We start from the raw sequence: 14653 nt of genomic DNA on the forward strand, positions 1-14653 counted from the left end.
CATCAAGTGAATGGATAAACAACTTGTGGCATGTCCAATACAATGTACTATAAATTTTACTTAGCCATAAAAAGGAAGAAACGATTGATATATGCAATGCCATGAGTGAACCACAAAGTAATTATGCTGAGTGAAAGAAGCCAGACACAAAAAGAGTATAAACCGTAGGATTTCTATTTACACAGAATTCTAGAAAATGCAATCTAATCTAGAGTGACCAGAAGCAGATCAATGGCTGTCTGAGGATGGAGAAGGAAACTTTTAGGGGTGATGGATGTGTTCATGATCTTGATCCTGGTGATGGTTGCACGGGAGCATATGTATGTCAAAACGCATCAAAGTGTACACTTTAAATACGTGCAGTTTACTGCAGGACAATACCTCGATAAGGTGTTTGTAAAAAAGAAAACGGTAATCTCGCGCCCAGGGTTACACAGTTGGTAAGTGGTAGAGCACGATTCACAAGCAGAAGTCCGCATTTGGAGCCGGCGTACTTAACCTCTGAGCCCCCGGTAACAGCACCCAGGAAAGTGCTGGAAGGGAGCAGAGGCCGAGCGCGCGGCCGCGGCCCGAGTTAAAGATTACCGCTGGGCGGCCCCTCCCCGGCCGCGGCCCCGCCCCGGGGCGGCCGGAGCGCGGCCCCGCCCGACGGCTGCCCAGGGCGCCCCGCGCCGCGCCCGCCTTCGCCGCCGCCACCTGTCGCCCGCCCGCGTCCGCGCCGCGCCCCGACATGGTGAGGGGGTCGCGTGCCGCCGCCACCGGGGCAGCCCCGTTGGGAACGGGCGCGTGGGAGGGCCGGAGGAGAGGCAGGGGTCCGCGCGGGGTCCCCGCCCAGGCCGGCCGCGCGGGCGGGGCGGGGGTGGGGTGAGGGTCCCTCCCAGTCCCTGGCAGACCAGCCGCCGCCGGCCTTGGAGAGTGGGGGTCTGCGCCCCGCTCCCACCCGCGGTGGTGCCCCGGGAAAGCTGAGGCCGGGAGGGGGGGCGGCAGGTCCGCGTGTCAGAGAGGCGGGAGCCCAGGCCTGCCCCTGCTCCCAGGCCAGTGTCCCCTCGGCGCCGCAATGCTGGGGGCGGGGCCTCGTGACCTCCAGGGCGTGCGTGGGGAGGGGCAGCACAGTGAGCCCGCAGATATAGTCCCCTCGGAGGCACGGTTCTGCTCCATATTGGAGGTGGGGGACGCGTGTGTGTGAGGGGAGACCGAATGTGTGTGTTCCTCTGCATGCCTGTCTACTGCCCTCCTCGCTTGCACGTCTGGCCACAGGGGCTGGGCCCCGACCTCAGAGCCAGCCCCTGGCTCCTGGTTTGAGGCCTGTGCCCAGCGATGGGGACATGCTTGCTCAGGATCATGCCTCCTCTGGGCTGAGCCTCCCCACAGCAGGGTCTCAGGCCCTGTGCTCAGCTTTGCTTCAACCCCGCCCCCCTGCCCTAAGCTAGGGAGGTGAAGGGGAGCCCGTGGGCAGCGAGGAGAGGATTGGCTAGACCCGGGAAGCCCTACTAAACAGCCCATTTCTGGCCCAAAAGCATTAGGAGCAGTCGGGACTCTGGTGACACCTGAGAGGGCATTTTGAAGGCTGTGGCTTGGAGGGAGGGGAGGTGGCGGGTGAGGTTGACTGTGAGGGGCACTGAGGCCCCAAGGATGGTAATCAGTAACCTCTTCCCACAGTCTCCCAGAGACAGAGGCCACCAGGCCTGACCTGTGATTTACTAAGCAAACACTACCCCTTCCCCCCTCTCTGATCCCAGATCTCAGAGGGGCTTGTCAGTTCAGTCCCCAGATGTGAAACTTGGGGGATTCCAGAAGACTCGGAAGAGAAGGGGAGGCCTCCTAGGAGCTCACTAGTACCCACCCACTGCTTTCAGAGCCAGAGAACTAAACAGTGGGTTCTGATACCTTGGCCGATGTCTGGTCATCCAGCCGGTTGCCTGGATACATGGACCAGGCTTATCAGCCACTGAGAAAGGGCCAGCTGTGGAACAGAGATGGGGATGGGCGCGTGATGCAGATCTCTGCTGCCGGCTCTAGCCTTCTGGAACTGAGAAGACGGACGAACCAGATCAGTCCAGAGAGAACAGGCGTTTTCAGGAGGGAGGAAAAGATTGACTTAAGAGTGCCGCCATGCTTCTGCAGTTCTGCCCCAACCTGCAGGGCCCATGGTAGCCTGCCTGCCCCAGGGAGTCTCCTTTTAACAATGCAGATGACATTCCTTACTAACCGTGGAGTTGACTGAGTGTCCCACTGGCTCCTCCTGCTGCTCTGTGGAGTGGAAGTTCTTGTCCCATTTTACCCAAGAAGCCAAGAGAGATGAGTTCCACTGGGTCACCTGGCTGGAGAGTGGCAGAACTGGGGCCTGAACCAGTCCTGCCAACCCACCCTGCGGCTTCCAGTCCGCGGTCTGCCTCATGAAAGCTAGATGAACTCCCTCAATTCTTGCGCAGAGCTTATTGATGGTTTTTAATTTAGCTCTCTACAGCTTCTGTCCTTGGGTAGTTGTTTCAGGAGCCTAAATTCTGCAATCCCTTAAGCTCCTGGACCTGGCTCCTCCCAGAGGGTGGAACTGACCTTTGCTTCCTTTCGTTCTCTGAGGCTCCGCTCATGGCCTCAACTGGGCCGGTTTGTGCCAAGGGCCCTCACGGCCGCCCAGTAGGTACATAGGATGGGGCACTAGGTTTGCCAGTTGTCCTTGGCCAAGTGACTTCCCCTTTTGGGACTGAGCTCTGTGGCTCGGGCATCCCAAGCCGAAAGAACAGAAAAGAAGGTGGAAATCAGAGAAGCCTAGGCCTGGCTGCTGGGAAGCAGAGGCTGCATAGGAGCGTGATGGAGGACCCACTGGGAGGTAGTGCCCATGGGTGTCAACTGCAGCATGGCTAAGAATTACCTGGAACGTGTTTTAGGTGCTGGTTCCTTGTCCTGGCCGCAGGCATGCGGACACACATACCCACCTTGAGAACGATGCCTGTGCCCTCCCTGACCAGGGGTGAGGGGGTAGGAGAAGAGTGGTCAGTTCCCCTCTCTGGCCTCTTTCCTCTTCCATACAGCTGACAGTGAAAAACAGTAGGGGCGTGGGGTGGACTAGATAAGGTCCATAATAGAAGACGACGGTTGGACTGTCGGGGGACTCTTTCTGAAAGGTTGTGTTGTAACACGTACACATTTGGGCTTGATTTTGCTTTTACTCCCTCATTAACGTAAGAGACCTATTTTTGGGGGTGGCGGGGGGTCCTCTGTAAGGCTTTGGGGGCAGGGGGAGGGGAAGAGTGTTTCTCAGTCCCAATGTTTGCATTACACCTCAGGATTTTCTGTGCTCTGAGTGGGGTGTACAATCTAAGAACCTATCAGTGCGTGAGCCAGGGCGCCACCCTCCACACCTCCCAGTTTGTTGCTTTAGACCAGCTGCCCTTTGACTGTGTCACCAGCGTCCAGAGCAGCCAGTAGAGGCTGGCTAAATTTCCCCAAAGGTCTGGGGCCCTTTCTTTTGTCCTGTAAAAAGAAATGCCCTTGGGCTCTGTTTTTTTCCTCTCCTAGGCTGGCAAAGCACACAGGCTAAGCGCTGAGGAGAGGGACCAGCTGCTGCCAAACCTGAGGGCTGTGGGGTGGAATGAGCTGGAAGGCCGAGATGCCATCTTCAAGCAGTTCCATTTCAAAGATTTCAATAGGGTATGGCACCAGGGTGGGACAGAGTTTTCTGACCCTGGGCTGATGGGGTCACATTCCAGAACTTGTCCTCTCCCTTAAAGTCCTGTTAGCTAAGCCTCTCAGACACGACACTAACCCAGTTTTCTTGGAAGGTGTCATTCTTGGGGATTAGAGTGAGGTGATGAGTCTTGGGCTCTCCATACCTGGAACTTTGAGAAACAGTCCTTCAAGGAGATAGTTCAAGTAGGAAACAGATGTACATCTGAAGACATTTTGGTGGATAGCCATTTTGGTGGACGTTAAGAGTGACCAAGACTAGAAACCTCTCTGGTGCTTCCACCTTGTTAGTGATCCTAGTAACAAGACTTCCTTCCTACTGCGGAAAGACCGCCTCCAACTCTGCCCTCAGAACCAGGGGCAGGATGCCAGGGGGGATGATGAAAGTTAGAGGGGTCTCCTTGTAGAATGCTTGTCCATACTCCTGCATGGTGGCCTTACACCGGGCATAAGGTGCCCCGCAGTCTGTCTCTCAGAACACTAACCTGGGTCTCACTTCACTAAATAGGCGTTCGGCTTCATGACAAGAGTGGCCCTGCAGGCTGAGAAACTGGACCACCACCCCGAATGGTTTAATGTGTACAACAAGGTGAGCGACGCGTGCCTGCTGCACTCCGCCCAGCCCGGGTTCTGAGAACTCCAGCTGATTCTGAAGGCCCCTTCCTTGGACTTCCCTATGGGCCCTTCTCACCCACAGGTTGACTGTCCACTCTTCCTGTCCAATTCCTCTCCTTCCTAGAATCAACACAGACTACTTCCCTCTCACTACAAATTAAAGAAATGCAAATTAAAACACTTGTGAGAGAACCTGTGGTCAAAGTAGACATTAAGAAAGCAAAACCCAAGGAAGGAAGGGCTGTGGCAGTCAGGCCTGGTCATTGTTAAAAGCTTCCAGCTTTCTGGAGCTATGGAAGAATGAAAAAGAAAGAAACCTGAACTAAGAATACCCATGTACAGCAAACACATTGTCTGCTGAATTGAAACAGTCGTTAAATGCCTGCCATGTGCCAAGAGCTATGCTGGACTCTTTCTAAAAACGTTAAGGCTGGAAGAGATGATCTGTAAATGGATAGTGTTTTGGAGCTGGAGTTGGTTTTTGGTCTGGTCTTTAGCTTTTAGGTTGCTCTTGCTATTTGGATATTTCATTTTTATCCTATAGCTGGAGTCACCATTGTTTTTGGAGATATACTAGACGACAGTTTTGCTTTGTTGTTATAGAGACGTCAGGAGGGAAGGCCCTGGAGAGACTGTGTGACTGGCCGCTGCTCTGGAGCTCTTAGTGTGGCTGAGCCCCATAGCTAGTGACCCTCCTGCTCTTAGGTGAAGTCAGTGGAGTCGGCTGGCCCTGAATCTCTGGTTTTGTTTCAGGTCCACATCACCCTGAGCACCCATGAGTGTGCGGGCCTTTCCGAGCGGGACATAAACCTGGCCAGCTTCATCGAACAAGTAGCAGTGTCCATGACCTAGACCCTGCCCTTCCTCTCTGATTCTTCAGGGGACAGGGCTACTGCACAGGAATGGAGAGAGGGAACTAGGGGGCCTCCAGATGTTGCTGCAGGCAGAACTGCCAAGTCGACCCTGCTGCCTCCATTTAGGGGTGAGTGCCTGCTGTGGAAGAGGAGACGCCAGCATCACAGCTAACAGTAGGAACTTCGACCTTTTTCCCCACACCACTCTCTTCATCCTTGGGGCTCTGTTACATGTACACTAATTTGAGTAAGATCTTCCCTTTATAACTTCCCAGCAACAGTAATGATTTTCTTTCCAGGCTATGCCTTGTTCCCTTTTTAATGCATTTCCCAAGAAGCTGTGATAGAAGCTGTGTCTACAATAGAAACCAAGACCCTAAAGTCAACCTTACACATGTGCTTTTATGCCTCAAATAAAACTATGGTCTCACTTGGCCTCAGCCTCTAGAATCTTCTTTTCCATAGGTCAATCCAAATTGGAGTCAACAGGCATTTAAAGTACTTCTTTTGTGCAAGGGCAGTGTTCAAGGCACTGAGAGGGAAAAAGGACCAGATCACCCTGCCTTGAAGGAGTTCATTATCATCTAGGGGAGTTAAGCAAGAAAACAGTTAACTATTACTAGGCAGGATGAATTAACACTAGATGCAAGGATAAGAAATGAGCTAAGGGGCGCCGGCCCTGTGGCTTAGCGGTTAAGTGCACGCGCTCCGCTACTGGCGGCCCGAGTTAGGATCCCGGGCGCGCACGGGCGCGCACAGACGCACCGCCTCTCCGGCCATGCTGAGGCCGCGTCCCACATACAGCAACTAGAAGGATGTGCGACTACGACATACAACTATCTACTGGGGCTTTGGGGAAAAAAGGAGGAGGATTGGCAATAGATGTTAGCTCAGAGCCAGTCTTCCTCAGCAAAAAGAGGAGGATTAGCATGGATGTTAGCTCAGGGCTGATCTTCCTCACATAAAAAAAAAAAAAAAAGAAATGAGCTAAGGTAACACAAAGTGTTCCTCCTCCAGTTTCCAAGGGGAATCTGGAGGCTTCGTTTGAGATGTGCCTCAAAGACCTGAATAGAATGCTTGAGGCAGAGACGGCTGAGGGAGCATCATGAACAAAGATGAAGGTGTATAGAGGACACTGTGTCACCTGCATCATGGGACCTACGACTAGACAGGCAGTAATGAGCCGTATTCTCTTCTTCTGGTCTGCAACATCCAATGGTGAGATTTTAATCCTGATGGTTTCTACAGTTTCTTAGAAACTTAGCCAAAGTCTCAAGGGTCACCTGCTTTTACTTTATAAGGGAGGTGACAAAAGCACAGCTGAGGAGGTGACAGGCTCTTTACCATCTGAGCAGTTAAGGAGCTGATTCCACAGATCAGTCCTCCAACCCAGGACCTCTAGGACAGGATGTTCCCACCGTTGTGCCGACTAGAAGGGGGCACCGCGAGCAGTCTCATCTCTACCCTGTGTGCATGCCACGTGGGCATCGTTCCACGTGTGCCGTTACGCAAGAGAGACTGGGAAGCCCTTCTCCCGATGGGCGCTCACCCATGACCCCTAACCTAAAGCTAAGCCAAATGCCAAGGTCACCTGGAGCAGGCATCTAGCAATATCAACCCGGTCACCTGGATGAGCTGGTCCTGCAACAAGGGCCAGAAAAGAGGCAGAGGCTGGAGGTTGAGAAATAAGCATACTGTTGGCAAGAGGGACTAGCAGGACCCCCTTCCTAGCCTATATGCCAGTAAGGATTATCAGTACCTATGTTAACAGCATGTTCTCAGCAAAGCTTAATATCAAAACCAACAAGGTTCAGACAGCAGTACTCCATCTGCTCCACCTCTGACTTAAGTGTGCTTTGACCTGACGACTGTGCATTAGCGGACAGAAGCCACCAGACCTGGAGGTATGGACCATGTGTTGTCACCTCCCTGCCTCTGCTTACTCTCATGGATCAGAGGTTGAAAAACGCCACCCTAGAGGATATTCCAGTTGTATTAAGCACCTTTGTGTGGGACAAAGACACAGGCAACACTTTTTAGAAATAAATATGTTTATTCTAAAATTAATGGAAATAATTGAAATTATAGGGGAGAATGTTAAAGAAAGATTATGAAAAAGAAGAAAGCACAAGTAGGGCAATTAAGACTCCAACGCAAGAAAAGGCTCTCAAACACCGGACTTTTGCTGACCCAGGCTCGAGTTGGTGGCTATCAAATTAGGCCTCCGTCATTACTTCCGTCACTACTGCGTCTAGCTAAAATCAGCTCATTGCTACCGAGAATCCAGAGAAGGCAAAGGGGCTCCCAGCTGTAAGGAGTGGGTACCAGTATCCAGACACCACTTCTTCGATGGGCCAGGCCTCCTAACCAAGCATATCTGGCCCTTCTTTCTCTAGGGTTTACCCCAAAGCAGGTAGGTGCTCAGGAACTGAGTCATTTGGCAGAAACTATAGCAAAGGTGGCCTTCCTCGGCTTGATTCTGGCAAAGTCTGCATGGGCTGAAAGAATGAAAAGCTGGGTTATCTGAATGACGGCCTTCAGAACCCGAATAACCCTTTGGAAAGACTTCTCACTTCTTACTCCTAATGGAACGAGATGCCCAGCAGTGACATGTGCAAAGATAATCTGAGGGGTTCTACCAGCTCCCAAACCAAATACAGGGCTTGAAGTCAGTGTCCTTTGGTTAGACAGAGCCACACTGCCCAGGTGGCTGGAGACTACCGCAGACAGCTCAATGCATTGTTAGGGTGTAAGCAGAAGTGGATGATGAAGATGACAGAAAACCTAAGGCAGGGCCCTGGCCCTGGGGAGCTAAAGACCTAAGTTACAAACCACCTTAAAACAGGTATGACTGCCACTTCGGTGGAGCTGCCTATGAAAGTGCTTGGAACTGAGCCGGACTGCTGCTCCCCCTTGTCTGCCTATTGGCCCTAGTATCAGTGGTCACACACAACCATCTCGCCACAAGGGGGTGGGGGTCTTTCACCAGCAGGCAGTTCACGAGCTGCCACCACCGGATCTGGGATCTCACGTGTGTGCCTAAATAAACAAATGAATGCAACCATCCACAATGATTAAGATTTGGGACATTTAATTATTTAATTGCTTTTTAAGAGATTATTGCTGCAATTAGGAAGGGAGCGTTGAGATGGGAAAAGGGAGGTTAAAGACAAAAGCTTTAAAAGAGGCAAGTACCATTTTCCAAATATAAAACTGGTAATATTAAAAGTGACATGGCAGTATATTCACACGACTATGTACTTCTAATGCAGAAACAAGACAGTATAGTTTTTGCAGAGGCCAGCGTGACATCTGCGAGCAACATGATATCATTAAGACATCCTGCCCACCTCTGCCAGACTAGGTGTTACCACACGTACAGATACACGGAATGGAAAGCCCACAACTTTAAGTCTAACTCAGGCTCATGATCAGAAATTAAAGTGGCTACAGTAGGTCCCTTTGAAAAACACCACTGCCCCCCGTGGCAATGCTGCCACAGCACAGAAAAAGGTCCTGGGGAGACACTGGAAGCAACAGCACACTCTCTAGGGCATATGCTTCTCCATTTCAGCAGCTGACAAACCACAGTGGTGCCTGCTGGGTGGTTCTGGGTCCCTGGACTTCCTCCAACATAATGAATGCACTGGAGACCCAAGAGACAATTCATGCGCAGCTCCGACCACAGCTCCTCTCAGGAGGTAGCCACCAGTTCAGCAACTGGAGGGAATGACTCCCATGTCCAGAGGATCTCAGCTCTCCCCCTGCACACGCACACACTCACACCCCGCCCCCAAGCCCTGCAATGACGTGGCCAGCCAGTCACAGTTATTGTAGCAAGTACAGTGCTAGAGAACACTTCAGACAAACGTGCTAAGGAGCTTGGAAAGTCTGGTCGTCTTGGCTCTCCCAGCCAGCATTCTCAGTGAGGGAGGCTGGAGGATAGCAGCCTGAAGAGGCTGAATATTCAGGAGTCCCTGAGAAGGGTAATGGAACAGAGGAAAGTTTCTCCTGACTTATCCTCAGTACTCCCCTACCCAAATAAAAACCTCAAAGACTGACCCATCTCCCCTAGGACCTAGTCAGGAACAGCCCACCACTGCTCACTGCTGAGGAAAAAGGCACACGATATGTCGTCATCAGAGTAGGACAGTGGCTCAGCCTAGATCAGGGCCCCATGCAGGGCAGACGAGGGTAGGAAGCAGGCGCAGGGTTTGGTCCTGTCCCTGCACTACCCTGAGCAACTAGTCTTATGAAGGGATCCCAGGCCCTAGACCACAACTGACACTTGCCATCATGTTTTCCTATTCCAAAGTTTATCTCGTCCTAGACAGGGCTGAGAAGCGTCCAGTACCTGAGGCTAAGTTGCCAGAGTACCTTTGGGAGCTGAATAAAGGAGGAAGCGGCAAGAAGAACACACTAGTGGAGACAGAAAATTTTCCTTGTCTTGGGGGCTTTCTCAGGCCCTCCTCACACCCACCTAGGGTAAGTCAAGGCAACTTGTGAAGGTGCTTTGAGCTGTTCCTTCAAACAAACATATTCTCATACATGATGGCTTAAAGCAATGGAGGAGGAGGGGACCACCACCAACTTTGGTGACATTTATTTGAGTTTGGGTGCTCATCCTACTCTGATACTCAGAAAAGTTTGCAAAAGGGTCTGGTTCGGCATCATCACTAGCCCAGGAGAGGGTTCAGGTGTGCTCTGAACACTGCCAATTCAGAGAGGCAGCACCAGGGCCACAAAGTCCTAGATTCTCTGGAAACCACGTTCTCTTCCTAGTCCATGGAATAAACCAGTGGGAGCATAATTTCAAACAAGAATCTCCAAAGATGGTAGCAACCAAGTATCAAATGGGGACTGTAATCACACAAGAGGACCAATGGACCACACCAAACCCTGCCTTGTAGACTGAGCAGATAAGCCTAACCAATCGAATCCTGCATAGTAGGCATAATGGCCTGGTCAATACGTGTCCTAGAAACACAAAACGAGTTGCAATAAAAGTGACTCTAAGAGAGACAACTAAGCTACTTAACGAGGAGGGCTGAAAACGCCTCCTGCTTGTACATCCCATGCCCACCCAGAAGACATCAGCCTCCTCGACACTTCCTATCCGACCAGCCCATCTGCCTGAGATCACGAACAAAGCCTTTTTTGATCTCATAAACTGAACTCAGCTTCCCTAAGGAATCAGGTCAGGTCAGAGCTGCCCCACAATGACTAAGTGAAGTTGGAAGCTAGAGGTTAGAGAAGGAAATGGTTAAAACAGTTGCTAGGGTAATATTTAGAACAAGGGCAAAATAATTACGTAACGGAATCTTCAGGGTTGTCACTTTAAAAACCACAAAAGGATGATAAAAACGAGGAACAAGAATCCTGAGGGTCAAGCTGTCTCATGGTCTGTCTCACTGTGCTCTGTGGAGCAAGACCAGATGTTGAAACTGTGTGTGGCCTGTCCCACACCCTGAGAACCTTCTGGAGGCCAGAAGCCCCTCAGAGCTAGAAAGGGTTTGGGTTCAGCGGGGTTTTGGAGAACCATTCATCTGGCTGCCCTGAGTTACAGTGTCTGTGCTGAAAAGGCTGTCCAAGAAGACCGAGGACAATTCTGCCACCAGGTTCCTGTCAACGGTTGTCTGGGCCATGCCGTAGATCGCACCCTACAAATCCAGTCAAAGCATGGTAATTAGTGACGAGGGGTACAGGAACAAAGACGATGCTGGGGTTCTGTTCTCCTTCTCCCCCCGTCCTTGTCTCCCCTGTGCCCTCCTCTCCCCGACTCCATTCCCACCCAGGAACCATTCCATCAGAAGACAGCTGGCACAGTAAATTTTTTTTTTTTTTTTTTTTGTGAGGAGATCAGCACTGTGCTAACATCCGCCAATCCTCCTCTTTTTTTGCTGAGGAAGATGGCCCTGGGCTAACATCTGTGCCCATCTTCCTCCACTTTATATGGGACGCCGCCACAGCATGGCTTGCCAAGCAGTGCGTCGGTGCGCGCCCGGGATCCAAACCAGCGAACCCCGGGCCGCCGCAGCGGAGCGCGCGCACTTAACTGCTTGCGCCACCGGGCCGGCCCCTGGCACAGTAAATTTTTCACGGGTACTTGCCATTCTGCCTTTCTGCCCAAAGGAACTCTCCTATGGATTTTGCCATAGAAAATTCAAGAGAAAACTAGTTTATTGCCTTTCCTGTGTCAAAATTTTCCTTTCAAATGGACACCACCACCATCTGCCTTTACAGCACTTTCAAATTAACAAGGTGCTTTATATATAGTATATCTCATTTGAAACTAAAAAGCCCTGGGAATGGGTGAGGCAGAGGCCACCAGCTCCAATTAAATAAGGAAAGAGGTTTGTGGATACAGAGCAGAAGAAGGAACAGACTCGAGGTCATCTGATTCTTTCAAACTCTCACCCACACCTAAACTTGCAGAGGAAGGAAAAACCCAAAGTGTCCCTACCATTCCTGTGGTCTTCGCTTTAGGATTCTTCATGATTTGAGTGACAGATTCCCGGATGTCCTTTAAGAACTGTATGGCTACTCGCTTCCGGGTGTGTACTAACGTGATGCAGAAATGAATACTATGGGAGAAGAAAGAGACAGACAGAGATGAACCTCAGAAAAAGAAAAAAAATCCTAAAATAAAGCAGCCCAAAATACAGGAATTTATTGGTTGCTTCTTCATGTTATTTGTGACAAGTGTAGTCATGAAGTTGTTCCCAGTCCTGGGACCCAGGGCTCTCAAATACATGTGTTGTCAAGCATGGGCCAGCAGGAGGGCTTCTGAGCGTGATCAAGAACCATCTGGATACAATGACTACAGCTGGCTGTTCTGTCCCACCCCTCCCCTCCAAAACTGTCAACTGCTAGTCCTTCAACCATGTGACCACCGAAGGGATGCTTTTATCTTAGATGATAAACCCTCGTGGGGACAGGGCCGTAAGGCTGGGGCCTTGAAGGACTTCAGGGCAAACAAGGAGCTCTAACTCCCCTGGAGGGAGACTGGGGCACAGAGGGACTGTAAAGAGGCAAGAGCCCAGCTGGGGCTGGCAATGCGCCAACATGTGACAGGGCACGGGCACATGGAGGACACGGGGAGACCTAGTCCACTGGAGTGCAGTGTTTATTTAGAGGCATCATGGAAAATTAGGTCAGAAAAGCATATTAAAGAAGACACTAGCGCCTGAATGATGAGAGTCCCTCTGGAAGGTTCTGAGCTGAATATCACTCAGGTACTGAGTCAGTTTATAAGAGCAATCTGATGGCTGTATACAAGACGGACTGGTGAGTATGGAGCCTAGAAAGAGTGGGGTGGGGGATCTCATGACCGACCCCACGTCTCAAGAGGCTGCCATCTTGATACTGTTCAGTATCAAGAACAACTCCAGGTGGCAAGAGAGATCCTGCAGACACCACAGCTGCCACTAATGTGCTGGGCTCTAAGAGTCAATCTCTGTAGTTCAGGTCACCTTGCTACCCAAGTTGTTCACAAGTCATGCAGCAAAGGAAGGGAAAGAGGCTTCTTCAAGCTTACCTGGGTGGGAACTGCAAGTGGTTCAAGTTCCACCCCTTCGCAGTCATCAGGTTAAAGAGCCGGTAGATGTCAAAATCCCGGGAGCCCAGAGCAATGACTGACAACTGAGGATTCCCAAAAACAAAGATGCCTTTGATGTTTTCCAGTCTTAAACAAACAAAGGAACAAAAAGGAAATTCAGCCACAAATATTCCTCTGGTCATCATCTCTCTAATCTTTTGCCTCTGAAGCATAAAAGATGTACTTTAAAAAAAATCCTGGAAAAATAATTCCTCCATCTCTACGGTTTAAAAAGTCATCTATGTAATCCCTAAAGCAAGAAATGGTACAGCATTTCTCAACAGACAGATCCATCAGAACCCTATGCGGGCCTTTCTCAAATGAGAAGCACCTACTGGCCGCTTTCGTTCACCCTCGAGATTCTGAAAAAGCCTCCCCATCCCGGTGACAGGCAGAGAGACAGGCAGGTAATACATGAACAGATAGGCAAAATAAAGCATGCGGCCCAGTTCTAGCCTTAGCTTAACCCCAGATTTCATCACCCCCTCCTCCCCACCCCTTCTGCCCCATCTCCAATTCTTTTCTCATTCCAGTGACTCTCCAAGTGTGATTCCTAGACCAGCAGCATCAGTATCTACAAGGAACTTCCTGGAAATAAAAATCCTCACACTCCTATTCCAGACCCAGTGAATCAGAATTCCAGGAGTGGGGCCCAGCAATCTGCATTTTAACAAGCCCTGCAGGTGAGTAGGATGCAGGCTCTAGTTTGAGAACCACCGTCTTAACCACTCAATACACTGTATATTAGCACTTGGTAAGAGCTGCAAGTTATTAAACACACCCTTGGAGACAACGTGGCCTACAAATAAAGCCCTGACCTGACCCTCCAAGTCACAGCAGAGCAAGGGAGCTTATCCTCCCAGGCCAGCACCACGCTCCTAAGCTGCCGTCCTAAACCCCTGGTTTCTCAGAGGATGGCAAATGGGCTGGGCTACAGGTGCTTGGCCAGGTAGATGCCTTGAGCCTACTCTACTAGCAGACAAAGCAAGAGACAAGGCAGATCCCGATCTTCCACACATACTCAGACTTGAGGAAGCGAGCGGTTTTGATGATCTGTTTGGTGGCTTCAACATAGCCGCTCTCACCGAAGTGCATCAACGCGGCCCAACAGGCAGCACTGATGCCACCAGGCCGTGAGCCCGCGATGGTCGGGGAAGCGTAGATGCCACCTTGCCAATCTGTGGCGACGAAGAACTGATAGCTCCGATACTTCTTGTCACTGTACAACACCACTGAGGAGCCTTTGGGGGCGTAGCCATACTGAGGGCAGAAGCAGATGGGTGAGTGCACCGTTCAAGACGCAGACCTGTCCAGAACTCTCATCATGCAGACTCCTCCTTCAAGTGTCAGCTTGTCTCTGTTTCCCACTCATGTCAAGAATTCAAACTTAAATTGTTAAAGGGTAAAGAGAACTTAAGGGATGGAGTTTAAATCTCTATTTTAGGGATGAGGATTCTGAGGCCCAGGAAGAACAACGTCTTGCCCAGTTAATGGCTTTACTTTCTTTCTCTCACGCAGCATGTGGTTTTCCTTATTTAAAACATTACTCCAGGGTGGTATGTCAGCATGGAAACAAAGATCAATTTCCACTGGAAGCCAGGAAAGGATGGAATTCAAGTCACCTGGAGCAACTAAAATCATGATCTGACTCCCTTTCTCATCTTTTGTGGTTAGTATTACACTTCCTTTTTAAAAACATTGTGCTCAGAATCTAGAAGCCACTTAATCCAACTTTAAAATAAACTACATACTTCGTTTCCTTGCAGCAAATGTGCCCTCCTAGTTAACTCTCAGTGAGGCTAACACGGAACTAACCTCACTCCCCGACCCACACAAGGATGGCTGGTAAGAAAGAGGGCACAGGAGCTGTCTGGGTGCCCAGGCAAAATGAAGTCAGATC

General features: G+C 50.7%; 2 protein-coding genes across 5 annotated transcripts in view; one reads left to right on the forward strand and one right to left on the reverse strand.

Moving 5' to 3' along the window:
* The first annotated feature begins 270 nt into the window (after positions 1–270).
* PCBD1 (pterin-4 alpha-carbinolamine dehydratase 1) lies at positions 271–5591 on the forward strand. Its single transcript, XM_087432997.1, has 5 exons — positions 271–320; positions 520–733; positions 3520–3651; positions 4196–4276; positions 5056–5591. Exons 1-5 carry the CDS (start codon positions 271–273, stop codon positions 5152–5154), a joined length of 576 nt encoding a protein of 191 aa, XP_087289123.1. The 3' UTR covers positions 5155–5591.
* A 2639-nt stretch (positions 5592–8230) lies between these two features.
* The window catches only part of SGPL1 (sphingosine-1-phosphate lyase 1), a 53136-nt gene continuing 46713 nt past the window's right edge, over positions 8231–14653 (reverse strand). For 3 of the 4 annotated variants that reach the window (XM_004427019.3, XM_087432061.1, XM_087432060.1), the window contains 4 exons: positions 13775–14013; positions 12694–12840; positions 11620–11740; positions 8231–10816 (listed from right to left, as the gene is read on the reverse strand). In XM_004427019.3, the coding sequence (XP_004427076.1) occupies positions 10676–10816; positions 11620–11740; positions 12694–12840; positions 13775–14013 (648 nt within the window). In that variant the 3' untranslated portion in view covers positions 8231–10675. Of the gene's footprint in view, positions 10817–11619; positions 11741–12693; positions 12841–13774; positions 14014–14653 lie in introns of those variants that run through there. The other variant, XM_087432062.1, reaches the window with a different exon arrangement.

The sequence above is a fragment of the Ceratotherium simum genome, chromosome 6, assembly GCF_057802395.1.
Source record: "Ceratotherium simum simum isolate JZ-2026a chromosome 6, ASM5780239v1, whole genome shotgun sequence".
In the NCBI taxonomy this organism is placed as follows: Eukaryota; Metazoa; Chordata; class Mammalia; order Perissodactyla; family Rhinocerotidae; genus Ceratotherium; species Ceratotherium simum.

Excerpts from the sequence above, each read along its gene's own strand:
- PCBD1 (XM_087432997.1), top strand. The coding sequence starts at position 271 with ATGGATGTGTTCATGATCTTGATCCTGGTGATGGTTGCACGGGAGCAT. Across the intron at positions 321-519 it reads ATGGTTGCACGGGAGCATAT|CACCCAGGAAAGTGCTGGAA; the intron begins GTATGTCAAAAC and ends CCCCGGTAACAG. Across the intron at positions 3,652-4,195 it reads ATTTCAAAGATTTCAATAGG|GCGTTCGGCTTCATGACAAG; the intron begins GTATGGCACCAG and ends TTCACTAAATAG.